At 47.4% G+C, this 19,869-nt stretch overlaps 2 protein-coding genes across 2 annotated transcripts in view; one reads left to right on the top strand and one right to left on the bottom strand.

The window, feature by feature from the left end:
* The window catches only part of ILRUN (inflammation and lipid regulator with UBA-like and NBR1-like domains), a 137,101-nt gene extending 119,222 nt beyond the window's left edge, over positions 1 to 17,879 (bottom strand). The window contains exons 1-2 of the mRNA XM_063954904.1: positions 17,250 to 17,879; positions 13,135 to 13,289 (exon numbers count right to left, since the gene is read on the bottom strand). Coding sequence (XP_063810974.1) covers positions 13,135 to 13,289; positions 17,250 to 17,407 — 313 coding nt within the window. The 5' untranslated portion in view covers positions 17,408 to 17,879. The remainder of the gene's footprint in view (positions 1 to 13,134; positions 13,290 to 17,249) is intronic.
* Positions 17,880 to 18,037: 158 nt separating this feature from the next.
* SNRPC (small nuclear ribonucleoprotein polypeptide C) overlaps positions 18,038 to 19,869 on the top strand; it is an 83,627-nt gene continuing 81,795 nt past the window's right edge. Inside the window, exons 1-2 of the mRNA XM_063954905.1 lie at positions 18,038 to 18,174; positions 18,299 to 18,341. Coding sequence (XP_063810975.1) covers positions 18,167 to 18,174; positions 18,299 to 18,341 — 51 coding nt within the window. The 5' untranslated portion in view covers positions 18,038 to 18,166. The remainder of the gene's footprint in view (positions 18,175 to 18,298; positions 18,342 to 19,869) is intronic.

Here is a 19,869-nt window from a genome sequence, read left to right on the forward strand (position 1 = left end):
AGACCTAGCAAGAACATCCAGCCATATTCAAGACTGCGTACCCGCCCATATCAAAGACGAGCGCATGCTACTTAATTTACAAAATAAAGGTGCAGGAATATACATTGTGTACTGCTGCAGAATATAGAGGAATTTTAGCTTGCACTACCATTTTAATTAGATTCACCCTACCTGTAACCTTTAAGTGAAGTTTGCCCCACGTTATAGCGGCAATAAACTCCTCCAATTAATTTGATATCTAATCTCCCAAACACTTAAATTTAGTGACCCAGCACAGCAGCAAGGCCAGCTCCGGAGCAGCAGGAGGAGCCCCCATAAAGGCAATATAGAAGATTAATCCTAGAGATTATCCCAGACTAGCTACTGAACTCTTCCATGACTTGCAGAACCACTGGCATGGCCACCCTGTAATTCTGAAGAAGCAATAATAAATCATCAGCATACAGAGTAACAGTATCTACTTTACTCCCAAAATGAAGAATCCAGAATATCAAAGAATAAGAATAAAACCCATCGGATCTATCACCAGGGTAGTGGATAGGGAGCAGCCCTGTCTAGTCCCACGGTATAGGGAAAAAGAAGGCATAAACTCAATAACAGCGATCCTAAAGCTGTCTATCGTGTAACAGCTGCACTCATTTCAAGAAAACAGGTCACACTCCAAGACAGCACATGACCTCCCACAAGTAGGGCCACATCGCTCCAGTGTGTACCCAATAAAAATAAGATTTAAACCTACCGGTAAATCTTTATCTCGTAGTCCGTAGAGGATGCTGGGGACTCCGTAAGGACCATGGGGATAGACGGGCTCCGCAGGAGACATGGGCACTTTAAGAAAGACTTTAGGTATGGGTGTGCACTGGCTCCTCCCTCTATGCCCCTCCTCCAGACCTCAGTTAGAGAAACTGTGCCCAGAGGAGACGGACAGTACGAGGAAAGAATTTTTGTTTATCCAAGGACAAGATTCATACCAGCCACACCAATCACACCGTATAACTTGTGATATACTAACCAGTTAACAGTATGAAAACAACATAGCATCAGTTCAAGACCGATGAAACTATAACATAACCCTTATGTAAGCAAAACTATATACAAGTCTTGCAGAAGTAGTCCGCACTTGGGACGGGCGCCCAGCATCCACTACGGACTACGAGAAAAAGATTTACCGGTAGGTTTAAAATCTTATTTTCTCTAACGTCCTAGAGGATGCTGGGGACTCCGTAAGGACCATGGGGATTATACCAAAGCTCCCAAAACGGGCGGGAGAGTGCGGATGACTCTGCAGCACCGATTGAGCAAACAGGAGGTCCTCCTCAACCAGGGTATCAAATTTATAGAACTTTGCAAAGGTGTTTGAACCCGACCAAGTAGCAGCTCGGCATTGTTGTAGTGCCGAGACCCCTCGGGCAGCCGCCCAAGACGAGCCCACCTTCCTAGTGGAATGGGCCTTAACCGATTTTGGTAATGGCAATCCAGCCGTAGAATGCGCCTGCTGAATCGTGTTACAGATCCAGCGAGCAATAGTCTGCTTTGAAGCAGGGCCGCCAACCTTGTTGGCTGCATATAGGACAAACAGTGCTTCTGTTTTTCTGACACTAGCCGTTCTGGCCACGTAAATTTTCAAAGCCCTGACTACATCAAGGGACTCGGAATCCTCCAAGTCTCGCGTAGCCACAGGCACCACAATAGGTTGGTTCATATGAAAAGATGACACCATCTTAGGCAAGAATTGAGTATGGGTCCGCAATTCCGCTCCATCCATATGGAAAACCAGATAGGGGCTTTTACGAGACAAAGCCTCCAATTCCGACACTCGCCTAGCCGAAGCCAAGGCTAATAACATGACCACCTTCCAAGTGAGATATTTTTACTCCACCGTTTGTAGTGGTTCCAAACCAGTGCGACTTAAGGAAACTCAAAACCACGTTAAGGTCCCAAGGCGCCACCGGAGGTATAAAAGGAGGCTGAATATGCAGCACTCCCTTCACAAAAGTCTGTACTTCTGGGAAAGAAGTCAATTCTTTTTGAAAGAAAATGGATAAGGCCGAAATCTGAACCTTAATGGAGCCTAATTTTAGGCCCAAATTCACTCCAGTCTGTAGGAAGTGAAGGAAACGGCCCAGATGGAATTCTTCCATAGGAGCATTCCTGGCCTCACACCAAGAAACATATTTTCGCCATATACGGTGATAATGTTTAGCTGTCACGTCCTTCCTAGCCTTTTTCAGCGTAGGAATGACCTCATCCGGAATGCCTTTTTCCGCTAGGAACCTGCGTTCAACCGCCATGCCGTCAACGCAGCTGCGGTAAGTCTTGGAACAGACAGGGCCCCTGTTGCAACAGGTCCTGTCGTAGAGGAAGAGGCCACGGATCTTCTGTGAGCATTTCCAGCAGATCCGGATACCAGGTCCTTCGTGGCCAATCTGGAACAATGAGAATTGTTCTCACTCCTCATTTTCTTATTATTCTCAGCACCTTGGCTATGAGAGGAAGAGGAGGAAACACATAGACCGACTGGAACACCCACGGTGTCACTAGGGCGTCTACAGCTACCGCCTGAGGGTCTTTTGATCTGGCGTAATACCTCTGTAGCTTTTTGTTGAGGCGGGACGCCATCATGTCCATCTGGGGCAGTCCCCACTGACTTGCAATCTGTACGAAGACTTCCTGATGAAGTCTCCACTCTCCTGGATGCAGGTCGTGTCTGCTGAGGAAGTCTGCTTCCCAGTTGTCCACTCCAAGAATGAACACTGCTGTCAGTGCGCTTACATGATTTTCCGCCCAGCGAAGAATCCTGGCGGCTTCCGCCATTGCCACTCTGCTCCTTGTGCCACCTTGGCGGTTTACATGAGCCACTGCGGTGATGTTGTCTGACTGGATCAGAACTGGTTGGTCGCGAAGTAAGGTCTCCGCTTGACGTAGGGCGCTGTATATGGCCCTCAGTTCCAGGATGTTGATGTGAAGACAAGTCTCTTGACTTGACCAAAGACCTTGGGAGTTTCTTCCCTGTGTGACTGCTCCCCAACCTCGGAGGCTCGCGTCCGTGGTCACCAGGATCCAGTCCTGAATGCCGAACCTGCGGCCTTCTAGAAGGTGAGCACTCTGCAGCCACCACTGGAGAGATACCCTGGTTCTGGGGGACAGGGTGATCAACTGATGAATTTGTAGATGTGACCCGGACCACTTGTCCAGTAGGTCCCATTAGAAAGTCCACGCATGGAACCTGTGAAGGGAATGGCTTTGTATGATGCCACGATCTTTCCCAGGACTCGAGTGCAGTGATGCACTGACACCTGTTTTGGCTTCAATAGGTTCCTGACCAGAGTCATGAGTTCCTGAGCTTTTTCGATCGGAAGATAAACCCTTTTCTGGTCTGTATCCAGAATTTTGCCCAAGAAGGCAGACGAGTCTTAGGAACCAACTGCGACTTCGGGATATTGAGAATCCAGCCGTGTTGCTGTAACACCTTCAGTGAAAGTCAGACGCTGTTCAGCAACTGCTCTCTTGATCTCGCTTCTATGAGGAGATCGTCCAAGTACGGGATAATTGTGACACCCTGCTTGCGCAGGAGCACCATAATTTCCGCCATTACCTTGGTGAAAATTCTCGGGGCCGTGGAAAGCCCAAACGGCAACGTCTGAAATTGGTAATGACAATCCTGTACCGCAAATCTCAGATACGCCTGATGAGGTGGATACATGGGAATATGAAGGTACGCATCCTTTATGTCCAGAGATACCATAAAATCCCCCCCTTCCAGGCTGGCGATGACCGCCCTGAGCGATTCCATCTTGAACCTTTTCAAGTATAGATTCAGGGATTTTAAATTTAAAATGGGTCTGACCGAACCGTCCGGTTTCGGGACTACAAACAGGGTTGAGTAATATCCCCTCCCTTGTTGAAGTAGGGGAACCTTGACCACCACCTGTTGAAGATACAATTTGTGAATTGCATTTACCATTATCTCCCTTTCTGGGGAAGAAGTCAGCAAGGCCGATTTGAAAAACCGGCGAGGAGGCACCTCTTCGAATTCCAGCTTGTAACCCTGAGAAACAATTTCTATTGCCCAGGGATCCACCTGTGAGTGAACCCACATGTGGCTGAAAATTCGAAGACGTGCCCCCACTGGGGCGGACTCCCTTAGCGGAGCCCCAGCGTCATGCGGTGGATTTTGTAGAGGCCTGGGAGGACTTCTGTTCCTGGGAACTAGCTGTGTTGTGCAGCTTCTTTCCTCTGCCCTTACCTCTGGCAAGAAAGGATGCACCTCGTACTTTCTTGTTTCTCTGTGACCGAAAGGACTGCATCTGATAATGTGGTGCTTTCTTAGGTTGTGAGGGAATAAAAGGCAAAAATTTTGATTTACCAGCTGTAGCTGTGGAGACCAGGTCCGAGAGACCTTCCCCAAACAATTCCTCACCCTTGTAAGGTAAAACCTCCATATGCCTCTTTGAGTCGGCATCACCTGTCCATTGCCGGGTCCATAGGACTCGTCTAGCCGAAATCGACATAGCGTTGATTCTAGAACCCAGTAGGCCAATGTCTCTTTGAGCATCTCTTATATATAAGACAGCATCGGTAATATGACCCCGGGTCAATAAAATGGTACCCTTATCCAGGGTATCCATTTCAATCGATAATGTACCTATCCACGCTGCTACCGCGCTACAAACTCCAGCCGACCCTATTGCCGGTCTGAGTAAGGTACTCGATTATGTGTGAATGGACTTTAAGGTAGCCTGCTGTTTGCGATCAGCAGGATCCCTGAGGGTAGCCATATCTTGGGATGGCAGCTTTACTCTTTTGGATAAGCGTGCCCACGCTTTTTTCCCCCTTGGGGAAGATTCTCACCGTATTCTGTCCTTAGCGGGAAAGGATACACCCTTAGAATCCTTTTGGGGATCTGCAGTTTCTTGTCTGGAGATTCCCAAGCCTTTTCAATAACTCGTTCATGAGATGGGGGAAAGGTTACCTCAGGTTTCTTTACCCTATACATGTGTACCCTCGTGTCAGGGACAGGGGGTTTCTCTGTGATATGCAAAACATCTTTTATTATAATAATCATATATTGAATACTATTTGCCAATTCTGGCTGTAACTGCATCATCGTAGTCGACACTGGAGTCAGAATCCGTGTCGGCGTCAGTGTCTACTATTCTGGATAGTGGGCGCTTTTGAGACCCCGGAGGTCCCTGTGACATAGGGGAAAGGCAGGGTTTGATGCCTGTACATGCCACAGTGCAATAAATTCACATTAGCACTAAAACATTCCACATATCCAACCAGTCAGGTGTCGGTGTTGCCGACGGAGACACCACAGTCATTAACTCCACCTCCTCCCTATGAGAGCCTTTTACCTCAGACATGCCGACACACGCGTACCGACACACCCCACTCAGAGAATCCTCTTATCTGAAGACAGTTCCCCCACAAGGCCCTTTGGAGAGACAGAGAGAGAGTATGCCAGCACACACCCAGCGCTATATGACCCAGGAAAAAAAACACACAATATGTTTACCCAGATAGCGCTGTAATCTTTATTCTTGCGCCAAATTATGTGCCCCCCCCCCCCTTCTTTAAAACCCTCTTTCACTGTGGATAAGCAGGGGAGAGCCCGGGGAGCTTCCTCTCAGCACTGTGCTGTGGAGAAAGTGGCGCTGGTGAGTGCTGAGGAAGAAGCCCCGCCTCCTCAGCGGCGGGCTTCTGTCCCGCTAAAATATATAAAAAACTGGCGGGGGCTCATATATATATATATATATATATATATATATATATATATATATATATATATATATATATATATATATATATATATATATATATATATATATATATATATATACACACACACAGTGCCTAGCTGTATATATCTTATTTTGCCAGAAATTGAGGTTATATTGCTGCCCAGGGCACCCCCCCTGCGCCCTGCACCCTTACAGTGACTGCAGTTTGTGTGTGCTGTGTGAGAGCAATGGCACACAGCTTAACTGCTGTGCGTTACCTCAGTGAAGATCTGAAGTCTTCTGCCGCCTCTGAAGTCTTCTTTCTTCTCATACTCACCCGGCTTCTATCTTCCGGCTCTGTGAGGAGGACGGCGGCGCGGCTCCGGGACGAACTCCAGGGTGAGACCTGTGTTCCGACTCACTCTGGAGCTAATGGTGTCCAGTAGCCTAAGAAGCAGAGCCTTGAAAATCACAGAAGTAGGTCTGCTTCTCTCCCCTCAGTCCCACGATGCAGGGAGTCTGTTGCCAGCAGTGCTCCCTGAAAATAAAAAACCTAACAAAATACTTTCTTTCAGGAAACTCAGGAGAGCTCCCTGTAATGCACCCAGTCTCCTCTGGGCATTGTATCAAACTGAGGTCTGGAGGAGGGGCATAGAGGGAGGAGCCAGTGCACACCCATACCTAAAGTCTTTCTTAAAGTGCCCATGTCTCCTACGGAGCCCGTCTATCCCCATGGTCCTTACGGAGTCCCCAGCATCCTCTAGGATGTAAGAGAAAAGCCATTAAATAAATAAAAGATTTATATACATTTTTTTTTATAAAAATAAAAAAAATAAAAAAAAATTAAGAAATAAACTAAATGCCACAACTTGATAAAAATAAGAATTTACTTACCGATAATTCTATTTCTCATAGTCCGTAGTGGATGCTGGGACTCCGTAAGGACCATGGGGAATAGCGGCTCCGCAGGAGACTGGGCACAAAAGTAAAAGCTTGAACTAGCTGGTGTGCACTGGCTCCTCCCCCTATGACCCTCCTCCAAGCCTCAGTTAGGATACTGTGCCCGGACGAGCGTACATAATAAGGAAGGATATTGAATCCCGGGTAAGACTCATACCAGCCACACCAATCACACCGTACAACCTGTGATCTGAACCCAGTTAACAGTATGACAAACGAAGGAGCCTCTGAAAAGATGGCTCACAACAATAATAACCCGAATTTTGTAACAATAACTATATACAAGTATTGCAGACAATCCGCACTTGGGATGGGCGCCCAGCATCCACTACGGACTATGAGAAATAGAATTATCGGTAAGTAAATTCTTATTTTCTCTAACGTCCTAAGTGGATGCTGGGACTCCGTAAGGACCATGGGGATTATACCAAAGCTCCCAAACGGGCGGGAGAGTGCGGATGACTCTGCAGCACCGAATGAGAGAACTCCAGGTCCTCCTCAGCCAGGGTATCAAATTTGTAGAATTTAGCAAACGTGTTTGCCCCTGACCAAGTAGCTGCTCGGCAAAGTTGTAAAGCCGAGACCCCTCGGGCAGCCGCCCAAGATGAGCCCACCTTCCTTGTGGAATGGGCTTTTACAGATTTTGGCTGTGGCATGCCTGCCACAGAATGTGCAAGCTGAATTGTACTACAAATCCAACGAGCAATCGTCTGCTTAGAAGCAGGAGCACCCAGCTTGTTGGGTGCATACAGGATAAACAGCGAGTCAGATTTCCTGACTCCAGCCGTCCTGGAAATATATATTTTCAGGGCCCTGACTACGTCCAGTAACTTGGAGTCCTCCAAGTCCCTAGTAGCCGCAGGCACCACAATAGGCTGGTTCACGTGAAACGCTGAAACCACCTTTGGGAGAAATTGAGGACGAGTCCTCAATTCTGCCCTATCCGTGTGAAAAATCAGGTAAGGGCTTTTATAAGATAAAGCCGCCAATTCTGACACACGCCTGGCTGAAGCCAGGGCTAACAGCATTACCACCTTCCATGTGAGTGGTTCAAACCAATGTGATTTTAGGAACCCCAAAACCACATTGAGATCCCAAGGTGCCACCGGGGGCACAAAAGGAGGCTGTATATGCAGTACCCCTTTGACAAACGTCTGGACTTCAGGCACTGAAGCCAGTTCTTTTTGGAAGAAAATCGACAGGGCCGAAATTTGAACCTTAATGGACCCTAATTTTAGGCCCATAGACAGTCCTGTTTGCAGGAAATGTAGGAAGCGACCCAGTTGAAATTCCTCTGTAGGGGCCTCTTTGGCCTCACACCACGCAACATATTTTCGCCAAATGCGGTGATAATGTTTCGCGGTTACATCTTTCCTGGCCTTTATCAGGGTAGGGATGACTTCTTCTGGAATGCCTTTTTCCTTCAGGATCCGGCGTTCAACCGCCATGCCGTCAAACGCGGTAAGTCTTGGAACAGACAAGGTCCCTGCTGGAGCAGGTCCTTTCCTAGAGGTAGAGGCCACGGGTCCTCCGTGAGCATCTCTTGAAGTTCCGGGTACCAAGTCCTTCTTGGCCAATCCGGAACCACGAGTATAGTTCTTACTCCTCTCCTTTTTATGATTCTCAGTACTTTTGGTATGAGAGGCAGAGGAGGGAACACATACACTGACTGGTACACCCATGGTGTTACCAGAGCGTCCACCGCTATTGCCTGAGGGTCCCTTGACCTGGCGCAATATCTGTCTAGTTTTTTGTTGAGACGGGACGCCATCATGTCCACCTTTGGTTTTTCCCAACGGTTTACCATCTCTTGGAAGACTTCTGGATGAAGTCCCCACTCCCCCGGGTGAAGGTCGTGTCTGCTGAGGAAGTCCGCTTCCCAGTTGTCCACTCCCGGAATGAACACTGCTGACAGTGCTATCACATGATTCTCCGCCCAGCGAAGAATCCTTGCAGCTTCTGCCATCGCCCTCCTGCTTCTCGTGCCGCCCTGTCTGTTTACGTGGGCGACTGACGTGATGTTGTCCGATTGGATCAATACCGCCTGACCCTGAAGCAGGGGTTTTGCTTGACTTAGGGCATTGTAAATGGCCCTTAGTTCCAGAATGTTTATATGAAGAGATGTTTCCATGCTTGACCACAAGCCCTGGAATTTTTTTCCGTGTGACTGCTCCCCAGCCTCTCAGGCTGGCATCTGTGGTCACCAGGATCCAATCCTGAATGCCGAATCTGCGGCCCTCTAGTAGATGAGCACTCTGCAGCCACCACAGAAGAGACACCCTTGTCCTTGGCGACAGGGTTATCCGCTGATGCATCTGAAGATGCGATCCGGACCATTTGTCCAGAAGATCCCACTGAAACGTTCTTGCATGGAATCTTCCGAATGGAATCGCTTCGTAAGAAGCCACCATTTTTCCCAGGACCCTCGTGCACTGATGCACTGACACCTGGCCTGGTTTTAGGAGATTCCTGACTAGCTCGGATAACTCCCTGGCCTTCTCCTCTGGGAGAAACACCTTTTTCTGGACTGTGTCCAGAATCATTCCTAGGAACAGGAGACGTGTCGTTGGAATCAGCTGCGATTTTGGAATATTTAGAATCCACCCGTGCTGACGTAACACTAACTGAGATAGTGCTACTCCGACTTCTAACTGTTCCCTGGACCTTGCCCTTATCAGGAGATCGTCCAAGTAAGGGATAATTAAAACGCCTTTTCTTCGAAGAAGAATCATCATTTCGGCCATTACCTTGGTAAAGACCCGAGGTGCCGTGGACAATCCAAACGGCAGCGTCTGAAACTGATAATGACAGTTTTGTACCACAAACCTGAGGTACCCTTGGTGAGAAGGGTAGATTGGGACGTGGAGATAAGCATCTTTGATGTCCAGAGACACCATATAGTCCCCTTCTTCCAGGTTTGCTATCACTGCTCTGAGTGACTCCATCTTGAATTTGAACCTCTTTATGTAAGTGTTCAAGGATTTTAGATTTAAAATTGGTCTCACCGAGCCGTCCGGCTTCGGTACCACAAACAGCGTGGAATAATACCCCTTTCCCTGTTCTAGGAGAGGTACCTTGATTATCACCTGCTGGGAATACAGCTTGTGAATGGCTTCCAAAACTGCCTCCCTGTCGGAGGGAGACTTTGGTAGAGCAGACTTCAGGAACCGGCGAGGGGGAGACGTCTCGAATTCCAGTTTGTACCCCTGTGATACTACCTGCAGAATCCAGGGGTCCACTTGCGAGTGAGCCCACTGCGCGTTGAAATTTTTGAGACGGGCCCCCACCGTGTCCGAGTCCGCTTGTAAAGCCCCAGCGTCATGCTGAAGACTTGGCAGAAGCAGAGGAGGGCTTCTGCTCCTGGGAAGAGGCTGCCTGGTGCAGTCTTTTTCCTCTTCCTCTGCCCCGGGGCAGAAATGAGTGGCCTTTTGCCCGCCTGTACTTATGGGAACGAAAGGACTGAGTTTGAAAAGACGGTGTCTTTTTCTGCTGAGAGGTGACCTGGGGTAAAAAGGTGGACTTTCCGGCCGTTGCCGTGGCCACCAGGTCCGATAGACCGGCCCCAAATAACTCCTCCCCTTTAAACGGCAATACTTCCATATGTCGTTTGGAATCCGCATCCCCTGACCACTGTCGCGTCCATAACGCTCTTCTGGCAGAAATGGACATAGCACTCACTCTTGATGCCAGGGTGCAAATATCCCTCTGTGCATCACGCATATATAGTAATGCATCCTTCAAATGCTCTATAGTTAGTAATATACTGTCCCTATCCAGGGTATCAATATTTTCAGTCAGGGAATCCGACCACGCAACTCCAGCACTGCACATCCAGGCTGATGCGATTGCTGGTCGCAGTATAACACCAGTATGTGTGTATATACCCTTCAGGATATTTTCCAGCCTTCTATCCGCTGGTTCTTTGAGGGCGGCCGTATCAGGAGACGGTAACGCTACTTGTTTAGATAAACGTGTGAGCGCTTTATCTACTCTAGGGGGTGTTTCCCAACGCGCCCTAACCTCTGGCGGGAAAGGGTATAGTGCCAATAATTTATTAGAAATTAGCACTTTTTTATCGGGGGAAACCCACGCTTTATCACACACCTCATTTAATTCATCTGACTCAGGAAAAGCTACTGGTAGTTTTTTCACTCACCACATAATACCCTTCTTTGTGGTACTTGTAGTGTCAGAAATGTTCAATGCCTCCTTCATTGCCGTGATCATGTAACGTGTGGCCCTACTGGACATTACGTTTGTCTCCTCACCGTCGACACTGGACTCAGTATCCGTGTCTGGGTCTGTATCGACCCACTGAGGTAACGGGCGTTTTATCGCCCCTGACGGTGTCTGAGACGCCTGGACAGGCACTAATTGATTTGTCGGCTGTCTCATGTCATCAACAGTTTTTTGTAAAGTGCTGACATTGTCACGTAGTTCTTTAAATACAACCATCCAGTCAGGTGTCGACTCCCTAGGGGGTGACATCACTAATACAGGCAATTGCTCTGCTTCCACATCATTTTCCTCCTCATACATGTCGACACAATCGTACCGACACCCAGCACACACACAGGGAATGCTCTGATAGAGGACAGGACCCCACTAGCCCTTTGGGGAGACAGAGGGAGAGTTTGCCAGCACACACCAGAGCGCTATATATATCTATAGGGATAACCTTATATAAGTGTTACTCCCTTTTATAGCTGCTGTTTATAATTTAGCTGCCAATAGTGCCCCCCCTCTCTCGTTTTTACCCTGATTCTGTAGGGACTGCAGGGGAGAGTCAGGGAGCCGTCCTTCCAGCGGAACTGTGAGGGAAAATGGCGCTTGTGTGCTGAGGAGATAGGCTCCGCCCCTTCACGACGGCCTTATCTCCCGCTTTTTTTCTGGAAAACTGGCAGGGGTTAAATACATCCATATAGCCCAGGAGCTATATGTGATGTATTTCTTTTGCCATCCTAAGGTATTTCTGTTTTTATTGCGTCTTAGGGCGCTCCCCCCCAGCGCCCTGCACCCTCAGTGACCGGAGTGTGAAGTGTGCTGAGAGCAATGGCGCACAGCTGCAGTGCTGTGCGCTACCTTAGTTGAAGACAGGAACGTCTTCTGCCGCCGATTTCACAGGACCTCTTCGTTCTTCTGGCTCTGTAAGGGGGCCGGTGGCGCGGCTCCGGGACCCATCCAGGCTGAACCTGTGATCGTCCCTCTGGAGCTAATGTCCAGTAGCCTAAGAAACCCAATCCACTCTGCACGCAGGTGAGTTCGTTTCTTCTCCCCTTAGTCCCACGATGCAGTGAGCCTGTTGCCAGCAGGACTCACTGAAAATAAAAAACCTAAAATAAACTTTTACTCTAAGCAGCTCAGGAGAGCCACCTAGCATGCACCCTTCTCGTTCGGGCACAAAAATCTAACTGAGGCTTGGAGGAGGGTCATAGGGGGAGGAGCCAGTGCACACCAGCTAGTTCAAGCTTTTACTTTTGTGCCCAGTCTCCTGCGGAGCCGCTATTCCCCATGGTCCTTACGGAGTCCCAGCATCCACTTAGGACGTTAGAGAAATAAAGAATACTGTCAAAACGTTGACATTAACAATGTAAACATTCATAATGTCAACAATGTTCCATTATGGTTAGGCTGTGGACTGAAGGGTTAGGGTTAAGCTGCATGTGTAATTTAGGGTGAGGCACTAGAGGCAGGGTTAGGGATAGCGGAGAAAAACCTACCGGAAAGCTGTAGGATTGGAGGTCTGACTGAAAAGATGGCGGTCACTTAACTGCGTCCCAGGAAACACCACTGGTACCGTCAGGAGAAGACAAGTCACCACTGGGCCGCATTCTAAACTAACCTACCAACATTTCATCACTGTCTACATCGTGCCGACATTATGAACATGTTGACATTTTGCTTGTCCACATATCATACCCAACCCGTCAATTCAGCTAATTCAATTAACCAACTGCTGTATGATGACTTCATACCCAATTTAATTGCTTGTTACACTGTGCTGCTCCTCAAAAGCAATAACGCTTCATGGAAGATATTAATCAAGTTTCAATACAGTTTCACTTCCCAACAAGTAACAAAAAAAAAAAGTTTTCAATATTGAAATATTTTAATATTTTAAATACTGACATAACAAAGAGCAAAGTTCTGAAACAACTGAAGTGATGATGGTGCAGTAACAGATTTTACTCAATGTCACTAACTGTAGCCAGTTTATTGCTCTTTAATTCCTTCTTATCTCCTCTCCCAGCTTGATGTGTTTGGCACAATACCATTTATAACTGAAAACTGTTCAGCAAAAGTAATTTACACTGACTGTCCACGCCACAGATATTAAATAACTTTAAGCATTTAACCTGCTCATTTGAACTTATCTAAATCCACAATTTAGGTTAGGGAAATATTTTGATATGATAGTAAACAGCAGTAATAGAAGTGTTTCATATGTTACCTGTGTTTTGGACCCTCCAGGTTTTCGTAAACTGTGTATCTGGTGGTACCGACTCTCCCTCGCCAATAGTTACATCTTCTACAAATGACATGCAAGGGATGTTGACATTTGGACTTTCAAAGTCATAATATGCTCCAATGGCGGCTTGTAGATTCCTGGTAAAATACAGTAATAGAAAAACACAGGCTATCAATAACATTCTGTAAATGTTGACTCAATCAGAACAACTATTATTTAAGTAAACACCCCCTTCCAAAATTAAAAAGTGCATAGACAAGTACAGACAAACAAGTCTAAAGGGGCATATTTATCATAATTTGTAATATCAATGTTATATGCAGGAGATAACACTGCTGCAAATCATACTGCAAAATATGAACATTATGCTGGAATATATTACTGAAGGATTTCCAGGACAGCAGTTGTGGAAAACCGATGTCCCAGTGACTACTTACTCTCTGCAGAAAAAACCTCCTGAGTCAGTCTTCGTAAATCTGAAAGACTGCACAGCCCGGCCTTCATAATACATATGTGCCAAATTATAATCAGGCACATACATCACTATCCAACATACAGGAGACCCAGATGACCGCTTCAGATTTAATCAAGGTAAGCAAGTTGTTTGTTTTTGTTTTATTTGATTTGTTTAGTGTTCTTATTTTGGCTGCGGAGGAGCAGCTAATACCCCTTCCAGATCTCCAATGCCGGATCCCACCTGGGAATTGGAAACGGGTCCTTCCTGGGTGGGAACCAGCATTGGAGCCTCTGCGCTGCCTTCCCGACCCGTTGCCATAGCTGCGGGAGTGGAGCCAGCAGCGGGGGCGGCGCTGAGAGATGAGCTCATCTCCGCACCACCTCTCCCTATGTAGTAAACGGGTCCCGGGTCGCATCGTCCCGGGACTCCGTTTACGCTGCCACTGACCCGGTATTCAACCCGGGAATAACCCTTCTTACCCGGGTTGAATTATCGGGTAAGGGCGACCCGGGAATTCTCCAAGGCCCCTTTCACATCGCACACTGACCAGTGTTGAAAATGCCGGGTCGATACCAGGTTATTTTGGGGTACAAGAAAGAGGGCAAGGAACTGAACATATACTGGACCCTCTTTGCTTGCATATTCGGAAGAAAGCCTCTGCTAAAGCCATATGAAGATGGTGCAATTTATGTGGGTGTTCTTCAGAATTAATTACTTTATAGAGAAATTCAATGAGATGAACACTGTGGATGTTTGCATTTTATAGTGTAAAAAAAAAAAAGTTTTCTAAATATACATTTGTTTAGTGCATCATAGGCGAGCGAGTGCCGTGTTACACCACCTGTTTGGTTGGGTGTGGCCAAGTCCTGATTCGGATGTCCTACAGTACATATTGGGAGGTAAGGTACTCAATACAAACTTTAAGGGTGTTTAAAATACCACAGTCTTACAGACAGTGAACCTAAAGCGATTTCTAGTCAGTGTATAGAAATTAAAGGACTACTAAATCCCATAAATATAATCTTAGAATCCAAACCATTAATATCAAAAAAGATGTGGCCATAATTAAAGTTTCCCTATTCAGAGCGGTCTGCAGATCTAACTAATAGGCAGAATACCACCAAATTTAGTAAGTACACTATTTAAGGCATATGGGTATTACTTATGAAAAAATTTGAATACTTGCACCATACTACAGAAAGCTGAAACGCACCTCTTCTTGTTAGAACTATATACAATGAGATCTCAAACAGGTCGAAAGAAGACTCTGCGGGCATTATAAATTACTGTGCCCAACCCATGAGTCTGAATAAACAAATCCATACCATGCATTTCTGCCACACTGTTAAACTGTGAATGCTAGTCAAAGAAGTACCTCCCCTCCTAGCAGGGCAACTAAAAGAACTTGGTGATCATTTTAGGCAAGTTTATTTTTTTCCGTGGGGGGGGGGGGGGGGAATTATTCAAATGTTTTACCGGGCTCCCAAAGCAATGGGCGCCCGTCAGAGCTACTCCAAATAGATGCCCATTGCTTTTGACAAGACCAAATACACTGGTTTTAGCCACATAAAGCAGCTAATCCAGACTAAGGTCCTGCCTGCGCTGTGAAAAGTCCTGTTTGGCTGCCCGAATGGGACACTTTTTCGCACATTTCTGCTTGCTACCTGGGGAAGCTATGAGCAGAAATGCTAGCACCGGCAGTACTCGCACACGAACAGCAGAACAATTGAATAGCTGCAAGCAGATGCCACCTTTGTGTCTATTATACAGCTTATTAACATATATTGCAGAAACATACTAAAAAGGTTATTGGCTTCTAACAAAAAACAAAACATAGGGGTCGATTCAATTCGTCAGCTTATTAATAGCGCCGGGAATTAGCTCCCAACACTATTCAATTCAGCTCCAGTTAAGTAGGCGATGGCCAGTTCTCGCAAGCTAAACAGGTTGAATTGTCGGGAGAACGGGCATTCTCCGACTTAACTCCCCGGCGCGAGGCAGCACTTTTGTCGGGTTTCTTCTCTCATCCCCCGGGGATGAGAGAAGAATTCCCGACAATTGCGGGTAACTAGCAGCTGAATAGAATAGCGTCGGGAGCTAATTCCCGGCGCTATTCATAAGTTGCCGAATTGAATCGACCCAATAGTGTGTTTTTATAGGAAACATAGACTGTATACTCCACCGGGGCAGGGACTGGTGTGAATGATTAAAATATTATCTGCATATGTGCTGCAATATAAAGAAAACTAATGAAGCTGTTTTTTTATGCATGCACAGTGCAATTAAACGCACTTCTGAATAACGAACTGTGGAGGTCTTAAAAATCCCCTCTTTAATGAGGTATTGTTTCAACATGCTAATAGAAGAAACTGTCGTAACCATACGAATATAAACAATTCTATGAAAGAATGAGGCTCTCCTAATTCTAAGATATTTATCAATGCTATTTAAAATAATGTGATTACCGACCATAGTGGCATGGCATTGTGTAGTAGTGAGTAGACATTTATGGAGCACATTACTTCTCAGGATGCAACTACACACTATCACATGACCACCAAGAAGGTCCATGATTGACTAGCTATCACATAGGTTGCTGGCCAGCACCCCACTGCTGCTGCTCAAGGATATTTATGACTGATGATATAGCAATGTTTATAAACTGTATTAATGTACTACAATGTTCCATACTGTAAGTCACTTTTCTTGTTTTGTTTGTGGCCTTTATAAGGCACTGCGGACTCCTTGTGGTGCCATATAAACAGATAACTCTGGGGAAGACACAAAAGCCAATGCTGACATTTGGCAGATCATCTCTAATGCTGGCCATGCACTGCATTATTAAAATGAGACGATCTAACCAATGGGAGAAATTAGCTAAGTGATGTAATGATCTAGCTTGAGTGAATGAAAGTGGCAGAGCAACGGTCTGAACACACTTAATAATAAAACAACTGACCCTTTTTTCTGCCATTTTTAAAGCATTTAACGATGATTCCTGTACATACAATGAAAGATAATCATTCAGAACTCTTGGGCTGTGTGGGCTAAACAATACACACCGATTTGGCATATGGACAACTAGCAAGAAGACACTATGGCCCAGCCTTGGAGAGTGATAAATTGCACGGTGATAAAGTACCAACCAATCAGCTCCTGTCATTTTTCAAACACAGCCTGTAACATGGCAATTAGGAGCTGATTGGCTGGTACTTCACCACTGTGCAATTTATCACTCTCCAAGGCTTGATAAATCTGGGCCCATGCTCCAAAATGTACAAAACTTCCAGTGTAATAAATAGTAAAAGTGGATCACAAATGAATGTGGGTAAAATTGACTACAAATATACCAGAATTATAAAACTAGTAGTTCTGTAAATGCTAAACTACTGGGTTCACGTAAGAACAAGTTTTCTATGTTTACTTTCACTTCAGCGCTCACTAGTAAAACATGATTCTTGTAGGCCTTTTCCAGAAATGAAAGCAGTAATTAGGCAGGCAAGGCGTGTGGAGTAGGGGTCCAATGTTTGCAATGCAATTACTTATTCGTGAATGTGCAGAACATGATGTGGGTGCCCTGTCTGCTGCTGGGACGGGGCATGGTGCCAGGACACCGTGCCGTGCTCTCCCCAGCACTCACCAGTTTGTCATGTCCAAGAAGAAAGCGCAGCCGGCGGGGTTGAGCTGGAAGCCCAGCAGGCGCTGGAACTCGGAGATGAGGACGTCCTTATCCGTGGTGCCCAGGCAGCTGAACTTCTGCATCAGCTCCTGGTCCAGATCCACGTCCATCCCCTCCATGGCAGCGCGGCGACCCGTTCAGGCAAGAACCCCGGAGTGCGGCCCCCGCCTCGGGTGTCCAGATCCCCGTCTCACTCCGGACACTGAGGCGTCAGGGACATCTACCTGCCGGAGAACTACCGCCCAGGCGGACACTCGCTGCCCCACTTACGGTCTGCTCCGCCCGGATCCCCTCCACAGCAGGCCGCCTGACCTCTGGCTACCACCCGAGAAGCCCGGTGATGGGCGTTATCCTCCCCCTCCTGCAGGTCTACCTGTGACCTTTGACCCTGAAGTCGGTGACCTCTGACCTAAAGCCTGGTTATTAAGGTTTATTTTTTCACCACGCGTCTCACTGTCACCGAGCCCGGGACCGTAACTGAAGGGCCCCGGTCTACGGCTCCGCAGCTGCCCGCTCGGGGCCTCCCCGCTTCCTGAGCGCCATTCACGTCATGACGTATCTAAGCGCACTGCACGAAGCAGCGCACATCAGGCGTGACTCCGCCCCCAGCTAACCCAGTGACTGTGTCGGAAACCGGCACGTCCCTCCCAGCACTGTGACAGAGAGCGGTTAACGGTGCGGTGTAAGCAGGGGGGCTTGTGCGTATGGACGTAGCGTGTCACTGTCACATGACCTGAATGTGCCCATAGCTAAGATGGCGGCTCTGTAATGCTAGCGTGCTGTGTGACGCAACTTCCTGTCGACTACTACATGCCGGCGGGCTGTGCTCGTTTCGTTTCCGGCTGAGACAAAGCTCATTCCGCGACGTCTTCACCACCATGCCCAAGTGAGTATCGGCATTAAGTTGCCATCCCTATTTAGTACATAGGTGAGGGCGTGAGCGGTGTACTTGTTTTGAGGCTGTAACTACTATAAATGTGCTTCTTTAATAAACGTTGTTTTATTTATAGGTTTTATTGTGACTACTGTGACACCTACCTCACCCATGACTCGGTAAGTGCCTGGAGTTTACTATCGCTAGATGCTGTGTGCCCTTTCCTGCTGTTCCCTGGCGCAGTCTCCTAGGAGGCCACACAGCTGCGGACAGTTTCTTTCTAAATGAAACATAATGAAACCTGTTCTAACTTATTTAAGACTTGTGTTGATCCGTCGCTCAGTAATATTGCTGCAGTGTATGCGGTGCACATTTCTGCATCCTGATAAGTGAGGTAAATGGCTGGGGAGGCACTGGCTATTATCAGAGCCAGATTTATTCCATATACCACCCTATATATAGTCCATCCCATCTGCAAGCAGCACATCAATGGGCAGTAATCACCGGGCCTAATTCAGTAGTAAAATTGCAGACAGACTTTGTTTTGTCTGTGCATGAGCAAAGTGCGTGTGGACTTTCAAATTGCGATCGCATACTGGAAGGATGCCATCGCGATTTAAGTGACGGGCAGCGGGTGTTTGGTGGGTGGCGAAGCGGGGGGGGGGAGAAGGAAAGGCAGGCGTGTTATGGCTGATTTTATGGCGACCTAATGACGTTGCCTGCGTTTTCCTGTGATCAACATGGTGGCGGTGTGCAGAGGGCTTCTACAAAGTGGCGATTTCTTCAATGCGATCGTAATTGGTTTGTGATTACATCGCTGGGTGGCAATTAGCATGCTGGGCTGCCTTGTCGTGTGCGTGAGTGTAAAGGTCCATACACATGGTGAGGTTTGGGCTATGCCCGATTCTCACTATGCGACATGGACTGTGGTCGGTATCACAAACAAAGATGACTCTGCTTGTGATACCAATTTTGGCTAAGTGACCATTTTGACTTTTTTTTTTCTCTAACGTCCTAGAGGATGCTGGGGACTCCGTAAGGACCATGGGGATAGACGGGCTCCGCAGGAGACATGGGCACTTTAAGAAAGAATTTAGTTCCTGGTGTGCACTGGCTCCTCCCTCTATGCCCCTCCTCCAGACCTCAGTTTGATGCTGTGCCCAGACGAGCTGGGTGCTTTTCTCCTGAGTTTACTGATAGAAAGTATTTTGTTAGGTTTTTTATTTTCAGGGAGCTCTGCTGACAACAGACTCCCTGCTTCGAGGGACTGAGGGGAGAGAAGCAGCCCTACTCTCTGAAGCTAGGTCCTGCTTCTTAGGCTACTGGACACCATTAGCTCCAGAGGGGTTGGTACGCAGGATCTCACCCTCGCCGTCCGTCCCAGAGCCGCGCCGCCGTCCTCGCAGAGCCGGAAGATAGAAGCCGGGTGAGTATGAAAAGAAAAGAAGACTTCACAGGCGGCAGAAGACTTCATGATCTTCACTAGAGGTAACGCACAGCACTGCAGCTGTGCGCCATTGCTCCACACACCTCACATACACCGGTCACTGTAAGGGGGCAGGGCGCAGTGGGGGGGCGCCCTGGGCAGCATTTGGGACCTCATTATTGGCAAAAAGAACACATATATACAGTTGGGCACTGTATATATGTATGAGCCCCCGCCAAAATGACAGTTTAAGCGGGACAGAAGCCTGCCGCCGAGGGGGC

Source organism: Pseudophryne corroboree, chromosome 2 (genome assembly GCF_028390025.1).
Source record: "Pseudophryne corroboree isolate aPseCor3 chromosome 2, aPseCor3.hap2, whole genome shotgun sequence".
Lineage (NCBI taxonomy): Eukaryota > Metazoa > Chordata > Amphibia > Anura > Myobatrachidae > Pseudophryne > Pseudophryne corroboree.